Here is a 24,944-nt window from a genome sequence, read left to right as displayed (position 1 = left end):
GCAGCTCCTCGCGGTTTCTTGCGCGTTTAATATTTCTTTTTTTATTATTTTCCCGTCGTGGAACAACCCTGTGGGACTCTTGCCTCCCTCTTCTCGGGTCTATACGCAGCCCGGCTTCGTAGCACCGGCCGCGCCCTGTGTGCTCCACCCTCTCTCTCTCTTCTTCCCGACAATGCTGCTCGGCCCCGTTGCAAACCACCCGCTCGAGTTCACGACCGCCGCAGCCCAGGAAGGATCAGTGTACTACCTGCCACCAGCCCGATTAGCTGAAGCACCGTCGACAGGAACCAGGCCCCGCTTTCGACAGCTTCTCCAGCAATCTTCAACTCCGCTAACACAGGGGCGGATGCCCACGGTCGACGCCCGTTTCCACTGCTTCTTAGTTTTTTTTTCTGGCCTCGACCTCTGCTCACTTCGCTGTAGGAATGGATCCCAGGAGGTGGTGCAGACTGTAGGTAAGTTCGTATCTGCTCGTTGCCAGTATTATGTCCGTAAATGATTGAGACACGGACAGCAGGAGTTGAACAAAACAAGTCTTTACTGATGGAAGTCAATAGTGAAACTGAAAACAACAGAGGCTCACTAGCGCCTTTTATACAGGGGTGGTCACTGCCGGTACTGCAGTCTGAGACCAGTTATTCTCTTAAAGGTACATACACAACAGCTGTCCCTGTGGGGATGGAAAAAATGGCGGCGAAGTTTAGGGAGACTGGAGGATTAGGACCCGCCTGTGATGCACTGATTAGTCAACCATCAGGTGAGTGAACTGTAGGATTGGTCAAGCAACACGTCAGTCAACACTAATGACAGGTAGGATTTTTGAACCTTTTTTGTATACTGTCCTAACAATTTTGTATACTGTCCTAACAATTTTTGTGTGACGAAAAAGTAAATATGCCTACGAGAGTCCCCTAATGATAAGCTTTCTTTTGATATAACATATGTGTAGGTACGCTCTATAACTTTTGATTGTATAGCCGGACAGACAGACAGACAGAGAGACAGACAGAGAGACAGAGAGACAGACAGAGAGACAGAGAGACATACTTTATTTATATATATAGATACGGGGAGCTGCACTGTCCCATTGGTGGTGTTGCATCAGTAACAGTGGTCTACTTGTTCTGTTGACTTGAGTGCAGTCATTTGAAATGGTTAATATATGGTGTGATTATAATCAGATGTTAATGAAGTGTAAGATCTATTATCATCTTTGTTATATCATTACCCATGAAGAAACACTCCTGCAACTGCCTAATGTGGCTCATTTTCTTCCCAGTTATGGAATAGATTTCCCGTGTGTTCAGGAATTGGAGGTCCCGTGGTTCCAATATTTAGGGAAATTGAGAGAGAGGGAGAGATGATCTATAATCAGTGAATGCTATATATCCTATTCAGTGTCTTCTTCTCTGTGTGCTGGCAATCTTGCATTGTCGAGATATGCTAGCCCTAAAATGGTGGCTTAGGAGACGAAATTCGTTGGTCTGAAATTCCTCCCTCTGCTAATGTAGCCGAAGTGTTACCCTGTTATTTTGCACTGCTTATTGCCTCAGCTAAAATAGCAGAGAGGGGCATGTTTATACACCAACATAATTTTGGGACTAGAGTGTGTGTTTGAGAATAACAGGTAGTAATAATGCCAAATAACAACAGAAAATGCTGGAAAAACTCAGCAGGCCAGGCAGCATCCGTGGAGAGAGAAACAGTTAACATTTCAGGTCGAAGACCTTTCGTCAGAACTGGAAACAAGCAGGAAAAGGAACAGATTTTAAAGCAAGTTTAGGGGCTGGGAAATGGGGGAGAGGATGGTCTGTGATAGGATGGAAGGCAGGAGAAGTAAAGAGGCATTAAGAGATATTCAAAGCAAGAGGAGATGGTAATGGGACAGGTTAAGAAATAGAGGATGGCTCTAGATGGAGTGTGAATTGCGCTGGCAGAATGAAAGACAGCTGCCATGTGGGAGGGAGGAAAAAAGGCCAAACAAAAAGTGTGGATAAAAAATATATATATGATAGGGACCGAGGTTATGATCTGAAATTGTTGAACTCTATGTTGAGTCCAGAGGGCTGTAAAGTGCCTAATTGAAAGATGAGGTGCTGTTCCTCGAGCTTACGCTGAGCTTCCGTGGAACAATGCAAGAGGCCGAGGACGGTGAGGTCTGAGTGGGAGTGGAGCGGAGAATTAAAGTGAAAGGCGACCGGAAGCTCGGGGTCCCCCTTACGGACTGAATGGAGGTGTTCCGCAAAGCGGTCACCCAATCTGCGTTTGGTCTCCCCAATGTAGAGGAGATCACATCATGAGCAGCGAATACAGTATACTAAATTGCAAGAAGTAAAAGTAAATCGCTGTTTCACCTAGAAGGGGTGTTTGGGGCCCTGGACAGTGGGAAGGGGGGGGTTATAAGGGCACGTGTTGCATCTCCTGCACTTGCACGGGAAGGTGCCAGGCGAAGGGGAAGGGGTGCTGGGGGTGATGGAGGAGTGGACTAGGGTGTCACGGAGGGAGCGGTCCCTACGGAATGCTGAAAGGGGACGTGAGGGGAAGATGTGTTTGGTGGTGGGATCATGCTGGAGGTGGCGGAAATGGCGGAGGATGATCCGTTGAATGTGGAGGCTGGTGGGGTGAAAGGTGAGGACAAGGGGAACTCTATCGTGGTTCCGGGAGGGAGGGGCAGGGGTGAGGGCAGAAGTGTGGGAGATAGTAGGGACGCGGTCGAGGGCTGTGTCAACCACAGTAGAGGGGAATCCTCAGTTGAGGAAAAAGGAAGACATGTCGGAAGCACTGGTATGGAAGGTGGCATCGTCAGAGCAGATACGGCGGAGACGGAGAAACTGGGAGAATGGAGTAGGGTCCTTACAGGAGGTGGGGTGGGAGGAAGTGTAGTCCAGGTAGCTGTGGGAGTCAGTGGGCTTGTAGTGAATGTTTGTCAATAACCTATCCCCAGAGATGGAAAGGGAGAAGTCGAGGAAGGGAAGCGAAGAGTTGGAGATGACCATGTGAAGGTGAGGGAAAGGTGGAAATTGGAAGCAAAGTGAATGAAATTGTCTAGTTCAGGGCGAGAGCAGGAAATGGCACCGATACAGTCATCAATGTACCGGAAAAAGAGGTGAGGGAGGGGACCCGAGTAGGACTGGAACAAAGAGTGTTCCACATATCCCACGAAAAGGCAGGCATAGCTAGGACCCATGCGGGTACCCATAGCAACACCTTTGATTTGGAGGAAATGAGTGGAGTCAAAGGAGAAGTTGTTCAATGTGAGAACAAGTTCAGCCAGGCGGAGGAGGGTGGTGGTGGATGGGGACTGGTTGGGCCTCTGTTCAAGGAAGAAGCGGAGCGCCCTCAGGCCATCCTGGTGGGGGATGGAGGTGTAGAGGGATTGTACATCCATAGTGAAAAGGAGGTTGGGGCCAGGAAACTGGAAACTGTTAAAGTGGCGGAGGGCATCGGAAGAGCCACGGATGTAGGTGGGAAGAGACTGGACAAGGGGAGAAAAAATAGAGTCAAGATAGGAAGAGATAACTTCCGTGGGGCAAGAACAGGCCGAAACGATGGGTCTACCAGGGCAGTCCTGTTTGTGGATCTTGGGAAGGAGGTAGAAGCGGGCTGTGCGGGGTTGGGGAACTATGAGGTTGGGGGAAGATCTCCAGAGGAGATGAGGTCAGTGACAGTCTTGGAAACGGTGGCTTGATGTTCGGTAGTGGGGTCATGGTCCAGGTGGAGGTAGGAGGAGGTGTCGGAGAGTTGGCGTTCAGCCTCCGCTAGGTAGAGGTAAGTTCGCTAAACAACAACAGCACCACCCTTGTCAGCAGGTTTAATGACAATGTTGGGGTTGGATCTGAGAGAATGGAGTGCTGCAACTTCAGAGGGAGGTAGGTTGGAGTGACTGAGGGGAACAGAGAAATGGAGACGGCCGATGTCACGACAGCAGTTTGCAATGAAAAGATCTAGAGAGGGTAAGAGGCCAGGGGGAGGGGTCCAGGTAGAATGAGAATTCTGAAAGCAGGAGAAAGGGTCAGCTGTGCGGGGGGAAGCCTCCTGGCCAAAGAAGTGGGCACGGAGACAAAGGCGGCGGAAAAAGAGCTCAGCATCATGCCGAGCTCGAAATTCATTGAGGTGGGGGCGTAAGGGGATGAAGCTCAGGCCTTTGCTGAGGACTGATCGTTCGTGGTCAGAGAGTGGAAGGTCAGAGGGGATAATGAAAACACGGCAGGGGGTAAGATTGGGAGAAGGGGGGTCAGAGGAAAGTGAAGGGGAAGAAGGTTCCGGAGGGGCGTTGGTGTTCAAGAGTTGATGAAGCTTGCGATCCTTGACATCAGAAAGGAAGAAAAAAAGTTTTTTGTTGAAGCGTCAGATGAGTCGAAGATGAAATGGAACTGTGGACCCGGACAGCTTTGAGATAGAGTGCGTCGGTGCTGCTGAAGAGAGAGGTCGAGAGTGTTCATGTGGCGACGCATGGCGTTGAGCGTGGATCTCAAGATGCGGCGAGAGCAGTAGTTCGAGGAACGATGAATATCTTGGAGGTATTTGTAATCCTGGGTGGATCCGAAACACGAAGGGTGGAAGTTTAGTTGGAATCCACGTGGAATAAGTTGGAACTGGAGACAGTTGCTGAGGAAAGAGATGTGGCTGTGAAACCGAGTCTTGGCAGATACCTGATCAAACACGAGAAGGGAAACTGAAAGCAATGAAGATGAACAAGGTTGAAGAGACAAACGGAAATCCCGTCGGAGAGAAGAGCAGAACTTCTTCAAGATGGGCATTCCTAGAAGAGAGATGGCAGTGAACCAAACACTAATACAATAGCAAAATACTGCGGATGCTGGAAATCTGAAATAACAACAGAAAACGCTGGAAAAATTCAGCAGGCCAGGCAACATCCATCACAGAACTTTCTGGATTTTGCCTCGTACGCACAACTTTCCCCTCCCCTTCCCCAGAGGAAGGAGGAGCCACGAGTCCAGCTTCCCACCACCCAATCCCTCAAAGGTATTACAAGGCTATCAGTCAAGACTGAACCTGCCCTCATCCAACATTGATATACATGCACTGTCCAGTAGGGGGCACTGGACAGCAGCCAAGAGCAGGAGCCCTGACTGATCTTTATCACCCCTGCCTCCACCTTCCCCCTCCCCAGCACAATTATAGCACCTAAATAAATACAACCCTGTCTGTGATCAGCTAACTCAATACAGGCTGGGAGTCAAACCTGGGGACCTTCAAGTCTCTAGCGCAGTACCACAAACAATGCAAAAATATGCATTTATAGGCAGGGGGAATCGTGCACGATTTGAAAAGAAATATATACTATTGATAGATTTTTGCAAGGGATGGGATATGGCACCAAGGCAGGTACATAGAGTTGAGATATAGATCAGCCATGATCCCATTGAATGGCGGAACAGGCTCGAGGGGTTGAATGGCCTGCTCCTGTGTTCCTACTGAGGACAGTGAAATGAAGTGAGCAGCCAAGTGGGTTGCAATATTTCATTATTATTTAGGTCTAACATGACAGCTTCGAATTCCAGTAATTCTTGAAGTGAAGTGAAGTTGCAGAGGAAGGTATTCATTCTACGCAGGCTGCCAGTTAATACCCAAGGGGGCAACTTCCTGGAAACATTCGCCGCCTAATATTTTAGTCTGTGTTAGACTGAGGTAAATGAAATGAGATGTCAGACCAATTCTGGATTTGCATTCTTAGCACATACAGTGCGGAAATAAAAAAAAAGAACACAGCCCCTTAACATGATTTGTAAAGTTATGCATTTTAATAGGAGGTAAATCGTTTTTTTTCCCTTGCTAAAAAGTAGCCTCGGGATATAATGAGCAGCCTGCAATTATTGTAATATGTGCAGCGCCGGCAGGAAAGGTAGGCCTGTAAATTACAATCTGGCACTTTAACGTAATGAAACTGCGGTGACATAGCGCAATGATGTCCTATTCCTTCACTAAGTTGTCAGCAGCTGCTCTTGCCAATGAGGGATTGCTCCCATTATGCGGAGAATTAAATCAGCAGCATCTCTGAATCGAGCATCAGGATCCGGGAAAGGATGCGGCAGTCCTGTTGCACACAGTCATACATGCCAACCTAGAAAACTAGCAAGAGCTGACAACACCAACTCACATTTATGCCGCACCTTTATTGTAGTAAAATGTCCCAAGGCGCTTCGTAGGAGCATCGTCAGACAGAATTTGACACCAAGCCACAAAAGGAGACATTAGGACAGGTGTGCAAAATATTGGTCACAGAGGTAGGTTTTAAGGAGCGTCTTAAAGGAGGAGAGAGAGGCGGAGAGGTTTAGGGAGGGAATTCCAGAGCTTAGGGCCGAGACGGCTGAAGGCCCGCCGCCAACGGTGGAGCGAAGGAAATGATGGATGCCCAAGAGGGCAGAGTTGGAGGCGCGCAAAGATCTCGGAGAGTTGGAGGAGGTTACAGAAATAGGATGGGGCGAGGCCATGGAGGGATTTGAACACAAGACCAATAGCTTCCAAAAGGCTATCACAGCCCCGAAGAAGCTGGCCACTCAAAAGCAGCCCTGAATGTGGGTGTAACGACACACAAAGCCGAGGAGGTGGGCTGGCAGAGCAGTAAGGACACAGGCCTGACTCAGTTTAAGTTGCTGTTATATCCTAACGAGGGTAATTCTGAGATCCCACACTTCCAGTGGGGGAGCCTCGCATGAGGGATGGAGAATTGGGTTTATGGTGCTGTATCTCCACCTCCAAACTGCACTCCCTGTGAGCGTGGCTCCCAGCCGGGGGAATGGATCACAGGATTGGTCAAAACATTTGTTCACTTTAACTGCAGGGGAAAAACCTGAAATACATAAAAGCGCACATTGGGCAAAGGCATGAAGTTTACTTTCTAGTGAGGTTTGGTGATAGCCCATCTGAAAATGTGGATTTTTGGCACTTTGTTCCCAACATTTTGAAGCGTGCTGTAGCTCTGCCTTTCAAGGCCAAAAATGATTTCTCACAGAAGAGCAACAGGTATTTTAAATGTATAAATAAAAGTTGCTCCTCTTAGGAACCTAAATCCAGATAGATTGGGGCTAATTTTTTGACCTAAACCTCCCCATACACCGGCATATACCAAATGGAGGGGGACAGAGACGTGGATGAGATGATTGCTGCACCTATCCATGGACGCTTCTACTCCTATAGACGGGGGTTTCATTAATGCATCGAGATGGGTCAGAAGTGGGAGCATTTAGCCACTGGCGCCATTTCCAGCCTTCACATTTGCAACCTCCAAGGTTGCTAGCCTGTGCCTTTAACCAGGAAGGAATTTAAAGGCACCACCTAGAAATATCAACAGCGATTCTAAATTGCATTTTTGACATTTTCTGTGATTAACCCTGTGAGTAAAGGGGGTTTGTAAGCGGGCTGTCAGTGCATCCATATTTAAAATTAACCTACACCTTAGGACAGTGGGAATCTCACTTTTTTTACTGGGACAATGAAGAGGAAGAACAATAAAGAGATGTAATACAACTGAATTTTTAAAAAAAGAACTTGCATTTTTATGATGTTTGCTCGAGCTCAGGACGTCCCAAAGCACTTTACAGCCAATGAAGTGCAGTCACTGTTGTAATGTAGGAAACATGGCAGCCAATTTGTGCACAGCAAGCTCCCACAAACAGCAGATAATGACCAGATAATCTATTTTTAGTGATGTTGGTTGAGGGATAAACACCAGGGAGATCTCCCCTGCTCTTCTTCGAATAGTGCCGTGGGATCTTTCAGCCTCGATATTGTGCTTAGTCTCTGGATTGGGAATTGAACCCAACCTACTGACTCATAGGTGAGAGGGCTACCTACTGAGTCACGGCTGACACAGGCAAGTACACATCGTAAGAGGACTGTGCCTGCCTACAATTACATTTTTTAAATTCATTTGTGGGATGTGGGTGTCGCTGGCAAGGCCAGCATTTATTGCCCATCCCTAATTGCCCTTGAGGAGGTGGTGGTGAGCCGCCTTCTTGAACCGTTGCAGTCCGTGTGGTGATGGTGCTCCCACAGTGATGTTAGGGATGGAGTTCCAGGATTTTGACCCAACGACGATGAAGGATCAGCGATATACTTCTAAGTCAGGATGATGTGTGACTTGGAGAGGAACTTGAAGGTGGTGGTGTTCCCATGTGCCTGCTGCCCTTGTCCTTCTAGGTGGAAGAGGTCACGGGTTTGGGAGGTGCTGCCGAAGAAGCCTTGGCGAGTTGCTGCAGTGCATCTTGTAGATGGTACACACTGCAGCCACGGTACGCCGGTGGTGGAGGGAGTGAATGTTTAAGGTGGTAGAGGGGTGCCAATCAAGCGGGCTGCTTTGTCCTGGATGGTGTCGAGCTTCTTGAGTGTTGTTGGAGCTGCACTCATCCAGGCAAGTGGAGAGTATTCCATCACACTCCTGACTTGTGCCTTGTAGATGGTGGAAAGGCTTTGGGGAGTCAGGAGGCAAATGTACCCAAACTTGTCTGAGGACAGTGTGCGCAGGCTATAATGCAGCAGGCAGGCTGTGACAAGGGTCGGTCTCATGTTGTGAGCTGATCTGCTGCCAAACCTCAGGGCAGGCACAGCATCGCCAGTTGCTCTGAAAGTCACTTCAGCCCTGAACGTTTTTGCCACATCCTCATCCCTTCCTGCCACATTGGTCGTCAGTCAATCCGAGGTCCACTAATGCACTAAGCAGATGGCTGACGTGCTTGACAGAGCAAGCAGCTTCATCGTGGACAGCAGGTAGGAACAGCAATAGAAGACCCTAGGTTTTTTCCAAAAGGCAGGGTTTCTCAAATTTTAGGGTATCATTGATTCAGAATCACAGAATCACAGAAACCCCACAGTGCAGATAGAGGCCATTTCGGCCCATCGAGCCTGCACCGACACATGTCCCACCCGATCCCCATAACCCCTACACCAACACATATCCCACCCTATCCCCGTAACCCCACGTATTTAATCCCCCCTAACACTAAGGGTCAATTTATCATAGCCAATCAACCTAACCCGCACATGTGTACTGCTGCACAAAACAGTGGTGCATTCAGGGACTGTGAGTGCTTCCACTCGATCAACATGTAGCTCACCTGTGGCTCAGAGTCAGACGGTTGTGAGTTAAAAGCTATTTACAGGACTTGAGCACATTATTTCGGCTGACAGGCCAGTACAGGACTGAGGGAGTGCTGCATGGCTGGAGGGTGTTGTCTTTCAGAAGAAGCATTAACTGAAGTGCTCTCTGTGTGGGTCAGGTGGATGTTAAAGATACTGTTTGGAAGAAAAAAAGCAGTGAGTTCTCCTTCAACCCTCCACCGAAAACAGATTAATTAGCCAATCATCTAATTTGATGTTTGTTGAATCTTGCTGTGCACAATGACTCTTTTGCCGATGTAACAACATTGACTGCACTTCAAACTGAATTCACTGGATGCGAAGTGCTTTAGATCATAATAAGGTGCGATATGAATGCAAGTTCGTACTTGGTTTCGAATATTTATCTGAAAAAGACAGCCCTGTGTTTAATTTTAAAAACATGTTAATTATAGGTTAAAATTATTTGAACTTTACTGCGCCATCCTCTCTGCATCCTCATTATAGAATTGAGACTCGTTAAACTGGCTCCTCATTCTTTCCCAGGACATCAAAATGTGGAGCTTCTTATTTCCCTTAGTTTTTCTCTTCCTCCTGCAGTCTGCAGACTTCTCAAAACCCATGGTCGATGCCACCTAATGGTTGCTTCGTGATTTGTCCCAATCTTCTTTTCTGGGGGAGGGAGGCAGAGGGAAGCAGTGGGGTGGTGAGGGGGCAGTGGGGGGTGAGGGGGCAGTGGGGGGTGAGGGGGCAGTGGGAGGGTGAGGGGGCAGTGGGGGGTGAGGGGGCAGTGGGAGGGTGAGGGGGCAGTGGGGGTTAGGGGGCAGTGGGGGGTGAGGGGGCAGTGGGGGGTGAGGGGGCAGTGGGGGGTGAGGGGGCAGTGGGAGGGTGAGGGGGCAGTGGGGGGTGAGGGGGCAGTGGGAGGGTGAGGGGGCAGTGGGGGTTAGGGGGCAGTGGGGGGTGAGGGGGCAGTGGGGGGTGGGGAGGGAGGCGGTGGGGGGGTGAGGGGGCAATGGGGGGTGGGGAAGGGGGCAGTGGGGAGTGAGGGGGCAGTGGGGGGTGAGGGGGCAGTGGGGGGTGAGGGGGCAATGGGGGGTGGGGAAGGGGGCAGTGGGGAGTGAGGGGGGCAGTGGGGGGTGAGGGGGCAGTGGGGGGTGAGGGGGCAATGGGGGGTGGGGAAGGGGGCAGTGGGGAGTGAGGGGGCAGTGGGGGGTGAGGGAGGCGGTGAGGGGGCAGTGGGGGGGTGAGGGGGCAGTGGGGGGTGGGGGGTGAGGGGGCAGTGGGGGGGTGAGGGGGCAGTGGGGGGTGAGGGGGCAGTGGGGGTGAGGGGGCAGTGAGAGTTGAAGGGGCAGTGGGGGGTCAGGGGGGAGTGGGGGTGGGGAGGGAGGCAGTGGGGGGTGGGGTGGGGAGGGGGGTGGGGAGGGAGGCAGTGTGGGGTGAGGGAGCCCGTAGGGGGAGGTGACTGTGTTTTCTGATTGCAGTACAGGAAGGGGCTGAACTGTAATTTCAAAAAACCCTTTTGTTTAAAATTATTGAATGTAAGTAGAACCATGACCATTTTAATTTGCGGGAGGTAGAGGTGGTTATGTGTGTAGAAAATGTTTGAACCTCCACGAAGAAATTAGACCTGATCCAAGTTGCTCTTTATGGCTGTGAGCGAGGAGCAGAAAGCTGATTGAAAACCGTAGCGGGCACTTTTAACCAATCAAGCATGTCAGATCAAAGACATGAGAATGGATTGAATCAGGAACTTGGCTAATTGATCAGCCCAGTCTCTTCTGAACATTCTAAAAATAAATTGATCTTAGGAAATAAAATCGGGAGGACCTGAGATGCATTGTGATTGAATAGCAATAACTGTGTTGCATGTGTATATATGTATGCATGTTTGTGTGTGTTTGTGCGTGTATGTGTGTGTGTGCACAAATGTACATGCACGCATCTGTTCGTTTGAGCACGGTTTTTTTTATTCGTTTTATGGGATGTGGGCGTCGCTGGCAAGGTCAGCATTTATTGCCCATCCCTAATTGCCCTTGAGAAGGTGGTGGTGAGCCACCTTCTTGAACCGCTGCAGCCCGCATGGTGAAGGCACTCCCACAGTGCTGTTAGGGAGGGAGTTCCAGGATTTTGACCCAGCGACGATGAAGGATCGGCAATATACATTTAAGTCAGGATGATGTGTGACTTGGAGGGGAACTTGGAGGTGGTGGTGTTCCCATGTGCCTGCTGCCCTTGTCCTTCTAGGTGGAAGAGGTCGCGGGTTTGGGAGGTGCTGCCGAAGAAGCCTTGGTGAGTTGCTGCAGTGCATCTTGTAGATGGTACACACTGCAGCCACAGTATGCTAGTGGTGGAGGGAGTGAATGTTTAAGGTGGTTGATGTGGTGCCAATCAAGCAGGCTGGTTTGGTGTAAAGGCTCTGGGGAGTCAGGATGTGAGACATTCGCCACATAATATCTAGCCTCTGACCTGCTCTTGTAGCCACAGTATTTATGTGTCTGGCCTACTTAATTTTCTGGTCAATGGTCACCCCCAGGATGTTGATGGTGGGGGATTCGGCGATGGTAATGTCAAGGGGTGGTGGTTAGACTCTCGCTTGTTGGAGATAGTCATTGCCTGGCACTTGTGTGGCGCGAATGTTACATGCCACTTATCAGCCCAAGCCTGAATGTTGTCCAGGTCATGCTGCATATTCCTACTAGAATACTAGAATACAGAGACACATTAGCTGGAAAAATGCAGGAGCACCTTACCCAGAAAGCATTGAGAACATTTTTTTAACTGAGCAAACCAGGTGACAGGCAAATGGCCACAGTACAGGACACAAGGAGGAGAGGTGGTGAAGTAAATTGGGAAATCCTCGCTGCCCTCTGCTCTCCATAAACAACTTTTCTGGAATGTTGTGCTCAGGTCCCCTCCCACACGAAGTACCACACTCCCATAACCCCCACTTTGGCAGAGATTCATTAACCCAGTAGATCCGTGTCCCTATGTTCAATTCCCTCCATGGCCTTGTCCCACCCAGCCTCTGCGTTCTTCTCCAGCTGGGTACTCCTGAACACACCCTGACCTGGGGAAACCGGCAGCTAAAGGGAGGCGAGGACCGCTGCGTGGAACAGGTAAGTGCTTTTCCAGCACTGCTTGTGGGCCAGGAGGAGCAGAAGTGCCAGTATGAACTACTTACCCCCCAAATCATGATTCACATAACTGGGTAATAGATTTCAATAGTTATAAAGCAATCCTTGGCTGAAGTATTCTTCCGTAGAGACCAGGAGACTCATTCTATCAAACTATCGGTGAAGTGGAATGCTCCCAATTAATATTGAGTATGTAGGAATTCCTGTGAAGGCTGCTGAAAACGGTCAGAATACGTGTGCTGAGTCTTAAAAGACCCTTCGTGGAAATTGAAGTCGTGTGCCTAAATCAAAATACTTGTTTTTAGTTTTAATTTTTTGGTGAATTTTCACAAAACGTGTCAAAAAGTATCCCTGTCGAGCATTCCCACTTCGAAGAAAAGCATATGATCGATGCACGTGTACTTTATTCCAGCAAGTTATCTGAACGAGTAAGTGAGTTTGTTAAAAGGAGATTGAGGCACTAGAAAAGGTGCAAAAAAGATTTACAAGGATGATACCAGAACTGAGAGGTCATAACTATCAGGAAAGACTGAACAGGCTGGGGCTCTTTAGAAAAGAAAAGACTGAGGGATGATATAATAGAGATCTTTAACATTTTGAAGGGGTTTGATAGGATAGATGTAGCGAAGAAGTTGCCAGTTGTTGGGGAGTCCAAAAGTAGGGGTCATAAATATAAGATGTTCACTAATAAATCCCATAAGGAATTCAGGAGAAACTTCTTTTCCCAGAGAACGGAACTTGCTACCACATGGAGTGGTTGAGGCAAATAACATAGATGCATTTAAGGGGAAGCTAGATATGCACATGAGGGAGAAAGGAATTGAAGGATATGTTGATGCATAACTAAGACCGCCTATTTCCACCTCTGTAACATCGCCCGTCTCCGCCCTTGCCTCAGCTCATCCGCTGCTGAAACCCTCATCCATGCCTTTGTTACCTCGAGACTTGACTATTCCAATGCACTCCTGGCTGGCCTCCCACATTCTACCCTGCATAAACTTGAGGTCATCCATAACTCGGCTGCCTGTTCGCCCATCACCCCTGTGCTTGCTGACCTACATTGGCTCCTAGTTAAACAATGCCTCAATTTCAAAATTCTCATCCTTGTTTTCAAATTCCTCCATGGCCTCGCCCCTCCCTATCTCTGTAATCTCCTTCACCTCACAACCCCCCGAGATATCTGCGCTCCTCTAATTCTGGCCTCTTGAGCATCCCTGATTATAATCACTCAACCATCAGTGGTCGTGCCTTCTGTTGCCTAGGTCCTAAGCTCTGGAATTCACTGCCTAAACCTCTCCGCCTCTTTCCTCCTTTAAGACGCTCCTTAAAACCTACCTCTTTGACCAAGCCTTTGGTCACCTGCCCTAATTTCTCCTTATGTGGCTCGGTGTCAAATATTTTGTCTTTTAATACTCCTGTGAAGCACCTTGGGACGTTTTACTACGTTAAAGGCGCTATATAAATACAAGTTGTTGTTGCTGTTGATGGGGTTAGATGAAGAGGGGTGGAAGGATCCTCAAGTGGAGCATCAACACCAGCATGGACCAGTTGGGCTGAATGGCCTGTTTCTTTGCTGTAAAATCAATGTCATTCTATATAGTTACACTGATGCCCTTTCAGGTCCCATGCCTCTATTTGAAGAGCAGGGAACTCTGGTGCCCAGCCATTACTCCTCCCTCAACCATCACTACCACAAAACCGGCTGACTGGTCATTCATCTCATTTGCTGTTTGTGTGACTGTGCTGTGTGCAAATTAGCTGGTGTATTTTCCTTCATAACAGCAGTGACTACACCTCAGAAGATATTAATTGGCTGTAAAGCCCTTTAGGGCATGTTAAGCACATGAAAGGCTCTATCTAAATGCAAGTGCTTTCATTAATTCTGCTTATGATATGGAGTCATTGGTTATTGAGGTTTCCAAAGAACTTTCATACTGAGAAAATTAACATCAAAAGAATGATTTTCATTTATATTGCATCTTATCAAACTTCAAACAAATTGCTTTCTAAGTGCTATCACTGTTGAGATTTGGCAGATCTTAAGTTCTGATCCCAGTCCCAATCTACCCTGCCCCTTGTCTGGTCTGGAGAATTCTTAAATCATATGATTCCTTAAATATCTTAAGTTGTAACTTAGGGGGTAGAATTGACACAGAGTAAGACTGACCTCATGCTGTATCTTCGGCAGAAACTCCACATAAACAGCCGCTTAAGCCGTTTCTCCAGGATTTCTGCTGATGTTCCACCAAAGGTGTGGCAGAAGATTGGGAGAACCCCTGTGGAAATTCACCCTCTTGTTTTTAATTACAAAAAATAAATCCATGTTTTCCACCTTCTCCCTCACCGTGTTCTAGGCATCGGTCAAGAGGGATTGCAGGCTGTCTGCTGCTAGGCCCCAGCCTGTACCCTGTGTACAAGAACAGCTCAAGTTAGATGGTCCCTCCTTTCCCTTTGGAAGAATGGGTAGTAAAACCTACCCTGGGCACAAGGCCACCACAGTGGTGATTGAGCCTGAGAACGCACAGTGGAACAGTACCTGAGCAAACCGACCGGTCGCGCCATTGGGGAGGTGGGACAAGTTTAAGGGTGCCATTTTCATTGCTTATCATTTTGATGTATAGACACTGGGTTAATTTTAAAAATCAACAGAGAGATACGCTGTCTTCATTTGACCTATCTCAGCTCTTTCTGTCCTTTTTTCTCCTGCCTCTTCTCCCTCTTTTTCTCCAACCTATCCATGATCACCATTGCAGTAGAGATTAAGGAAATTAAAGAGCTCCCTTGGCCCCCTCCTGTGGGACAGCTAGACGATGACTCAGTGAGCGATGAAGGTGATTGCTTGCTTTGCTTTTTCCCATCCCCCACTCTACACAAGCTTGCTTGCATGGAATTGCCTCACATCCCATCATCCTTTGCCCTTCCCACACCCGTACCTTTCCACAGTGAATTGCTTGTTCCCAGGATATAGATATATATATTACAGTTATATATATGTATGTATCAGTTACTTTTATTTAAATATTAAACTTAAATGTGATGCTTGAGAGACTATGGGCAGAATTTTCCCTCAGTTGAAATGAAGGGAGAATTCCACCTGTGTTTCATTTACTTTGAACTGTGACATCAAAATGGCTGACACAAGAATAAAAATGGCTTCTTCTATTTATCAAAGTCAAAATAATATGTCTTATGGTGAACTTTATTTCTTTGAGGTGAAATGTCCAGTTAATAGACTATTTGAAGCTGTGTTACAGCCATTGTGAAATTACATTTTTTCCAATTTTAATTGTAATTGATAAGTTTCCTTTTTTTTGTATTTTCATCCTCTGTTTTTCTGTCTGCCGAGGCTGTGGCCCAAAACCTAAGCATTCGAACCACAGCCAGTGATTCCTGTAGTTGGTACCAGAGATATGCCTAGAGGGATCTATCCCCTCGGAGTTTCCTGCCTCTTGTGCTGGGATATACGTTTGGATGCTACTCGGAGGGTAGTGGGCCTCAAGCTTATGTCCATTCTTGTCCTATAGTACCTCCTGTAGAAGAGATGGCAGTATAACCTGGCCTGGGTTCAGGGACTTACTTGGTGGCCCAGTTGACATCACAGAGCTGTAATGGAGCATTGAAATCTTGAACACACAGTGGCACAGTAGATGAACAAATCAAACTGCTGTGCTTCACTGCTACTGTTGCCCAGTAGGACATGTTTTGAATGCTCTTTTTATCTGATTATTGAAGAATTTACTAAAATGATCCAACAAGACATTGAAGAAAGTTAAAAAAAAGCCCCATATTTATATTTGAAACTAGCTATGCTGGTATGGCCTCCCATATCTCCTCAATCACAAAGTGAAGAGCTGGGATTGCAAAATGGCAGCTTGTGCCAATCAATATACATCAATATACCCAGTTTCTTGTCTTCGTGGCCTTATGCGGGGCCTTGTCTTCATTCCCACCTGGGGTTATCAGTTCCTGTTGATCGGCTCGGAGTTTCCTACTGATTATTTTTCTGTGAAAAATCTAAAGTTGTTGAGCGAAAATAAATCCATGTCAAATAAATAGATGAAAATGGCACCAGTTACTGAGACAGATGGGCATGGTTTTAAACCTCTGTCATGGATCTTGTTGTTATAAGTTTTGGGGGCCTTCTTTGTAACATTTTGTGCTCGTCAATGTGAGGGATGTTAGTTCTATGGAAGGGAACACTTTCCCATCGTAGTCTCAGTATCAAGTGCTCTCGGTGGCTCAGCTTTTTAAGCTAGTGAGTAGCTGAGCAATGGAGACCAGGAAGGTTGGTTCCCTGGTTCAATCCCTGCTCTGTGCTGGGTTAACCACTCCCGGCCAGCGTGATGTGGAAACCACTACAACTGGGCTAAGAAAACACCAACCGAGGCTCCCACTCCTGCCCACTATCCAGAGCCCCCAGCTGGAGGCACACCTGTGCGATTGTGGGTGTGGACAGGATCAGGCTTAGCTGTGATGCTCCCCATGATCAAGTAGCCTGCCAACACCCTCTGATGGGCTCGCACACAAAGGGAAAGGTACTGAAAACCAACAGGTGCCTACAAGGACAACATCTTTAGGAGAGAAGAAGGAAAACAACAACTTGCATTTATATAGCAACTTTAACGTAGGAAAACGTCCCAAGGTGCTTAAAAGGGGGAAATTCATGGGAAAAGGCAGCAAAATTAAACATTCCCCAGGTATAGTTCAGGTTAGATGTCGAGCAGAGCTCCTTCTCATTGTCCTAGCAAGGACTCTGAGGTCAGGTACAGCACAGGTTTGTTACAAAATAAAGGTCCTTCTACACTGTCCCATGAAATACTCCCAGGTTAGGCACAGCACCATTAGATGCAGAGTAAAACTCCCTCCACACTGTCCCATCAAGCTCTCCCCAATCCTCTCCAAATTGTTCTAGCTTTGCAAAACTGCCAAACATATGGCTCGGCCTTTATAGAAATAGGGGCTAGTGTCAAAGAGCGAGTGAGCATTTTACCTTGTTGTTTGGCTTTTGTGTGCTATGTTTTTTTAAATCAATTGACATAATAACAATAGCTTGCATTTGTACAGCACCCGTAACATAATAAAATGTCCCAAAGTACTTAACGGAGGGAGAGAGAGGGAGCACACTGAACAGCAGTAGGTAAGTTGGGAATTATGGCAGAAAGCACGAACACAGGGATAGGCAGTGAGGAGGCTTTTGAAGGTGGAAAAAGAGGTCTTAACGTAGAGTAGTTTAGGGAGAGAATTCCAGACAGTAGGAATAATATAAGAGAGGTGGTGTACATGCCTTTTGAGGCCTGGCCCACTACCTGAAAATGGTCTCCTTCTTTGCTGTATGATTCTATGATTAATGTTTTACTCTGTGTGTTTTTACAGTCCAGTTTGACAGCTGCGATTGGGACCGGTCATCTCCTTCTGCCAAAGATCGACTGAGGCAACAGAAACAGCTCAGCCCACTGGCCGGAGGGTCAAAATACACCAAGCCACAGACTCCAGAGCACTGCTCCACACTGCCCGAGAGGGTGGACCCTGCTCTACCGTTAGAGAAACAAGTGTGAGTGTGAAACCATTCAAATTTTTGGGTTCTGGCCTATTGGGGCAGTCCAAAGCTAGGGGTCATAAATATAAGATAGTCACTAATAAATCCAATAGGGAATTCAGGAGAAACTTCTTAGAATGTGGAACTTGCTACCACAGGGAGTAGTTAAGGCAAATAGCATAGATGCCTTTAAAGGGAAGCAAGATAATTACATGAGGGAGAAAGGAATAGAAGGAAATGCTGGTAGGGTGAGATGAAGAGGGGCGGGAGGAGGCTCATGTGGAGCACAAACACCGGCACAGACCAGTTGGGCCGAATGGCCTGTTTGTCTGCTGTAAATTCTATGGTGGGACTTGGCTGCTCCTATTGAATGGTACAAGCCCCTTTCACTTTAAGAAAAGCCTGTACCTGTTAATGAGAAGGTGACTCTTGCAGCAATGAAAATGTCACAGCAAATCCTCTCTGCATTCTACTTTAATCTTCTTTGTCTGTGGATCAGACGATAATCCCCTTTTAGTATTAGTGATCACATAGAAACATTTCATTGAACTGTTGTAAAGCTTATCGGGATGACCTCGTGCTATGCACACACAAGGCCTTGCTACTAGCAAGGAATCTCTCCATTCTTCCCCTGAAGGCACTGACTTCTACTGATGCACAATTTCATTGCAGCCTTACACCCTCTAGTACTGCACCCATATAGCTCAGGCAGTGAGTCACAGCATGCTATTTGATCACGGGGACACTGCACTCAAGCTTGATCTTATTCTTAGCCACCATTCACATACACATAGGATATACGGCACAGAAACAAGCCATTCGGCCCAACCAGTCCATGCTGGTGTTTATGCTCCACTCGAGCCTCCTCCTGTCTTTCCTCATCTAACTCTATCAGCGAAACCCTCTGTTCCCTTCTCCCTCATTTGCATGTCCAGCCTCCCCTTAAATGCATCTATACTTTTCGCTTCAACCACTGCCTGTGGTAGCGAGTTCCACATTCTCACCACTCTCTGGGTACAGAAGTTTCTTCTGAATTCCCTATTTGATTTCTTGGTGACTATCTTATATTGATGGCCTCTAGTTATGCTCTTCCCCACAAGTGGAAGCATTCTCTCTGTATCCACTCTCTCAAAACCTTTCATAATTTTAAAGACTTCTATTAGGTCACCCCTCAGCCTTCTTTTTTCAAGCAAAAAGAGACCCAGCCTGTTCATCCTTTCCTGATATGTATACCCTCACATTTCTGGTATCATGCTTGTAAATCTTCTCTGCAGCCTCTCCAGTGCCTCATATCCTTTTCATAATATGGCGACCAGAACTGTATGCAGTGCTCTAATTGTGGTCTAACCAAGGTTCGATACAGGTTTAGCATAACTTCCCTACTTTTCAATTCTATACATCTAGAAATAAACCCTTGTGCTTGGTTTGCTTTTTTATGGCCTTGCTAACCTATGTTGCAACTTTTAGTGATTTGTGTATTTGTACTCCGAGATTCCTTTGTTCCTCTACCCCACCTAGACTCACACCCTTCAAGTAATAAGTGACCTCCCTATTCTTCCTATCAAAATGTAATTACTCACATTTATCTGTGTTGAACTTCATTTGCCAATTATATGCCCATTCTTCAAGTTTATTAATGTCTTCCTGTAATTTGTTGCAGTCCTCCTCAGTATTAACTATTCCCCCCCATTTGGTGTCATCCGCAAATTTAGAAATTGTGTTTTTGATTCCAAAGTCTAAATTGTTAATGTAAATTGTGAACAACAGTGGTCCCAGCACTGATCCTTGTGGAACACCACTACCCACCTTCTGCCGCTGTGAATAGCTACCTTTTACCACTACTGTCTGCTTTCTGTCTTGAAGCCAGCCAGCTATCCATTCTGCTACTTGTCCCCTGACTCCGCATTCTCTGACCTTGTTCAGCAGTCTATTATGGGGTACCTTATCGAAGGCCTTTTGAAAATCTAGATAAATTACATCTACTGCATTACCATTGTCCACTCTCTCGCTTACCTCTTCAAAAAATTCAGTGAGGTTGGTCAAGCAAGACTTTCCCTTTTGAAGTCCATGCTGACTATTCATTACTATATTTTTGGTTTCTAGATGTTCTTTTATTTTCTCCTTTAGTCGGGATGCCATTATTTTTCCTACCACCGATATTAAGCTGACTGGCCTATAATTCCCTGGACATGTTCTATCCCCCTTCTTAACTATAGGTATTATGTTAACTATCCGCCAGTCCTCTGGCGCTACACCTTTTTCTAACAAATTATTAAATATGTGTAGTAATGCCTTTGTTATCTCATTCCTAGATTCTTTTAAAATGCGTGGATGAAATCTATCTGGACCAGCGGTTTTATCCTCTTTAAGTTTGATTAGTTAATTTAATATATTCCCTCTTTTTATTTTAAATGCACTTTTCTCATTACTAATCTCATCATCCAATGTCATGTCCACCTGTTCTATCTCCCTCGTAAACACTGAAGCAAAATAATTATTTAATATTTCTGCCATCTCTCTATCATTACCTGTGGTATTACACTGACTATCCCTTAATGGCCCTATTCCCATCCCAACCTTCCTTTTTTATTGATGTGCCTGTAAAATATTTTACTATTTTGTTTTATGTTCCTTGATAATTTAATTTCATAGTTCCTCTTTGTCTTCCTAATTGTTTTTCTGACTTCTCTCCTAATCTCTTTTTATTCTCCAATATCATGCACTCCCCTGCTGTCTATGTACTTAAGGTATGCCTCTTTCCTTACCCTCAATTGTTCCCTTATGGCTTTATTCATCCATGGAGTCTCATTAATGTTTAGTTTGTTCTTTTAGCGGAATATATTGTTCCTGCACTCTGTTGAACACCGTTTTAAATGTTTCCCATTGCTGCTCTACATCGTTGTTTGCCAATATTGTTGGCCATTTTATTTTCCCAAGTTCTAGGTGGGTCAGTGGCAGCTTGGATAAGGAATTGGCTTAAGGATAGAAAACAGCAAGTTGTGGTAAATGGCTGTTTTTCAGACTGGAGGATGGTAGACAGTGGTGTTCCCCAAGGGTCAGTGCTGGGGCCACTGCTTTTTGTGATATATATAAATGACCTGGATATTGGAATACAGTGTAGAATTTCTAAATTTGCCGATGACACCAAACTTGGGGTTGTGGCAAACAGTGAGGCTGATACCAATCGACTGCAGCAGGACATAGAAAGGCTAGCAGAATGGGCAGACAAGTGGCAGATGGAATTTAATACAGAGAAGTGTGAGGTGATGCATTTTGGCAGGAGGAACAGGGAGAGGCAATATACACAGTTTCAACGAGTGCGCAGGGACAGAGGAACCTGGGAATTAAGTGCATAGGTCCCTGAAGGTGGCAGGACATATTGAGAGCGTGGTTAGCAAAGCATATGGGATCTTGGGCTTCATAAATAGAGGTATTGAGTACAAAAGTAGAGAAGTTATGCTGAACCTTTATAAAGCGCTGGTTAGACCACAACGGGAGTATTGTGTCCAGTTCTGGTCACCACACTTTAGGAAGGATGTGAAAGCCCTTGAGAGGGTGCAGAGGAGATTTACCAGAATGGGTCCGTGGATGGGGGTTCTTAGCTAAAAGGACAGGTTGGAGAAGCTGGATTTGTTTTCATTAGAACAAAGGAGGTTGAGGGGTGATTTGATAGAGGTGTACAGGATTCTGACGGGTTTGGATAAGCTAGACGGGGAAAGGCCGTTCCCACTATTTGATGGTAAAAGGACTAGGGGACACAGATTTAAGGTTTAAGGCAAGAGATACAGGGGGGACGTGAGGAAAAACTTTTTTACGCAGCGAGTGGTGAGGACCTGGAACTCGCTGCCGACGGAAGTGTTGGAAGCAGAGACACTCAGTGTTTTCAAGGGGAGACTGGACAGGCACTTGAGGGAAATAAACTTGCAGGGCTACGGGGATAGAGCGAGGGAATGGGACTGATTGAATCGCTCCACAGAGAGCCGGCACAGACTTGATGGGCCGAATGGCCTCCTTCTGTGCTGTTATGACTCTATAACCTCTTCTGTCCATTTAATATCAGGGTAGTTGAAATCCCCCATGATTATTATTCTATATTTTTTATTCATTTCCCTGATTTGTCTGCATATTTCTTCCTCCATCTCCCTTCCACTAATGGTGGTCTGTAGACTACACCTATTACACACACCTTCCAACAGGGGTCACTGGAATACAATGAGTGGGAATGTTGGCTGACTTTTTACTTCCCTAGCTCAGGGGTGAGGAGGCCAATTATTAATTATTACACCCCTACAACTACCCCTATCAGCACAGAATGTACCTTCCTAGTCTGCATGGCTTAGTTCCACACCACAGGGAATTTACCAACTAAACCCCTGAGGTACATAGATGGAGTTGGGGAATTAATGTGACATTGACTATCTCTTCTCTTTGTGTCCATTCGTTGACTATCCCTTATTGAATCAATTCAATTTATTCCTGTATAGCATCCTTAATGTAGCAAAATGTCCCATGGTGCTTCACAGTTGGCCATCGGACCAGAGCAGGGGATTAGAAGAAGGGTTGGCAAGGTGAGAAAAAATGCAAGTAGGTTTTAAGGAGGCTTTTGAAGGTGGGCAGAGATGTGTCGGGGGAGGGGTTTAGGAAGGGAGTTCCAAAATGTAGAAGCAAAATATCTGAGAGCTCTGCCAATGATGGTAGAGCAGAGGGGGAGGAATGCATAGCCAAACCGAGTTGGAAAGGGTGAGAGGGAAGGGTGTGGTGGGCGCTTTTGAAATCAATAACATAAACAACCATTGGACTTCGGACCAGACATTCGAAGCCACAGTAACTTCCATATCTAAATTATATGGGAAGGCCAATAAAGTCTGGCTACTTTGGAAAGATGTTTTTGTTTGTTCCCAGGGTGTGGGTGATGCTGACAAGATCACATTTATTGTCCATCCATAATTGCCCTGAGGGCATTAATGGTCAATCAAGTACTGTGGACTGCAGTCACCTGTAGACCGGACCAGGTAGAGGTGGCCGGTCACCTTCCCTGAAGGACATCAGCGCACCAGCTGAGTTTTTATGACAATCCAGCAGCTTTCATGGCCATTTATTCTGTTGCTAGCACACAAATTACTAGATTTATTGAGTTCAATTTCACAACTTGCCATGCTGGAAAGTGAACTCATGGCTTGCTAGTTCAATACAATAGCCACTGCACTATCGTACCCTGAGAAGGTTGATGTATCAAAAAGGGACATGTTTGTTGAGTCTATTGACCTTGTCCTGGGGGCCAAAAAAGGATTCCCTCTTATCTGGGATCCATTTCACTGGGGCTTTAAGACCTTCCTTGTAGAGCCCATGAAAATAAATAACATCCAGCTTAGTAAAAGAGACAGGAATCTAATGGAAATGGGTTTAGTGAACAGCAATAAACACAAGTAGGGAAAATAATGGTTTATACTTTAGATTTGAGGTAATCGATCACTCAGGTTGATTTGAATTGACGCATGAGGAGGACGGCGACATTACCGTGTTTATGTGCTTCACGGAAATTGACTTGAAGTGATTTTTAAAAAGCACATCCTCATTAACTGAGCCTCCAGATACACAAACCCACTATTAGAGTGATTTGAGAAGCAAAATTCAAGAGTGATCTGGCTGTGTCACTGTGCCTGCAATGTAATATAATGTGAAAGGTGTAGATAAAGGTGAAGTAAACAAGCTATTCACTTGGGAGAGTGAGCCCAGAATTAGAGGACAGTGGTACAAAACTGACAAGCCGTCATCAAGGTTTGAGATTAGAACAATAACAACTTTATGGCAGGATAGTGGCGCTAAAGAATAAACCACCAGTTAATTTGGAGTTAATTACCTTCTTTAAAAAAGGAGCTGCATCAATTATCTATTGAGAAGGTGGGTGAGGGTGAAGGTGTTTTAATTTGAGATTTGTCCTTGGTGGGATCTCAGATTAATTTACACCGAGATGATGCTATTAAGTTAAATTCAGTGAATATGGAATTAGCACCACACAATGCATGTCACACAATTTACTAACTATCTGGGAATGCAGACTAGACCCAATAGCCAGGTTTAGGCGATGAGGCAAACAGAATTGTGTTTCTCGAGTGCCTCATCAGTTTGAGACAGTGGGGTTCATTAGTATATTACAGTGAGGAAATTGGATGTAATGTTAGAATGCCTTCCCTTCTGAGCACAGTGGGAGTTGTCTCAGCTAAACAGGCCATATAGGTGCCATGGGAAGGGACATTTCTGATTCGTGGTAGTAGTTTTGATTGACTGAAATGAGCCAATATGGATACCGTAGCCTATTGGTTATAGCAGTGGATTAGGATGCCAGAAGTTGTAAGTTTAAATCCCGCCGTAGCAAGATGTGAAATTGAATTCAATAAATCTGGCCATTTGTAAACGGGAACCAGAAAAAACACAATGAAAGCTGCTGGATTGTCATAAAAACCCAACTGGTTCACTAACGCCCAGCAGCGAGGGACCTGCCACCCCTACCTGGTCTGGTCTACAGGTGACTGCAGTCCCACACTATGTAGTTAACTCATTGCAACCAGGGATGAGCAATAAATTGTTGCCCACTTCTCAAGAATAATGTTTTCTTTAAATTGGAGTACTGTACTCTTTTCCAAAAGTTTTTATTTGAAACAATCATTAAGACAAATGCCGTTGCTTTCTAATTAGTCAATGGGGGACAAAGTATCTCCAGGCTGGGATAAGAACACATATGTCTTGTAAAAGAAAGGTTAATACCAGGTAGTTTCAGAGATTGCTAATTTGTAAAGTTAGATTAGCCCATTAAGAGATAGAATGGTTTACTTTGCTATTGTTCATGTCAAGGGGAGCAATATGAAACAGATTGAATTTCACTGAAAACTATAATCTGGTTAGTTCTGTGTTTCGTGTAAAATAAACAAGCTTACTGGACTGCAGTTAGCCTCGTCCCTCTTGAGTGTTTATCAGTCCATCTTCTGAAAGGTAAGAGACACACATATGAGGTACATACAAGATGACAGTACCTAGTACATAGAATGAAAGGTCTTATTGTTACAGCCTCAAGGTCACATTATTGTACGATTAGATATTGATGCAGTAAAGGTAAACTCCTGATTGTAAGGAATGTGAGGTCCACTTACAGGAGTGTCTGATACTGAAAGTGAGCGAATATCTAGTACAGACCCGAA

General features: G+C 46.0%; 1 protein-coding gene across 2 annotated transcripts in view; it reads left to right on the top strand.

Annotated features, from left to right (window-relative positions):
* The window catches only part of shdb (Src homology 2 domain containing transforming protein D, b), a 438,631-nt gene that overhangs the window by 245,443 nt on the left and 168,244 nt on the right, over positions 1-24,944 (top strand). The window contains exons 5-6 of one of the 2 annotated variants that reach the window (XM_086004909.1): positions 14,966-15,043; positions 17,586-17,763. In XM_086004909.1, coding sequence (XP_085861035.1) covers positions 14,966-15,043; positions 17,586-17,763 — 256 coding nt within the window. The remainder of the gene's footprint in view (positions 1-14,965; positions 15,044-17,585; positions 17,764-24,944) is intronic. The other variant, XM_086004910.1, reaches the window with a different exon arrangement.

Source organism: Somniosus microcephalus, chromosome 13 (genome assembly GCF_052327205.1).
Source record: "Somniosus microcephalus isolate GS21.2 chromosome 13, FLI_Smic_1.0, whole genome shotgun sequence".
Classification (NCBI taxonomy): domain Eukaryota; kingdom Metazoa; phylum Chordata; class Chondrichthyes; order Squaliformes; family Somniosidae; genus Somniosus; species Somniosus microcephalus.
Note: the sequence above shows the minus strand (reverse complement) of the source record. Positions and strands in the feature narration are given on the sequence as shown.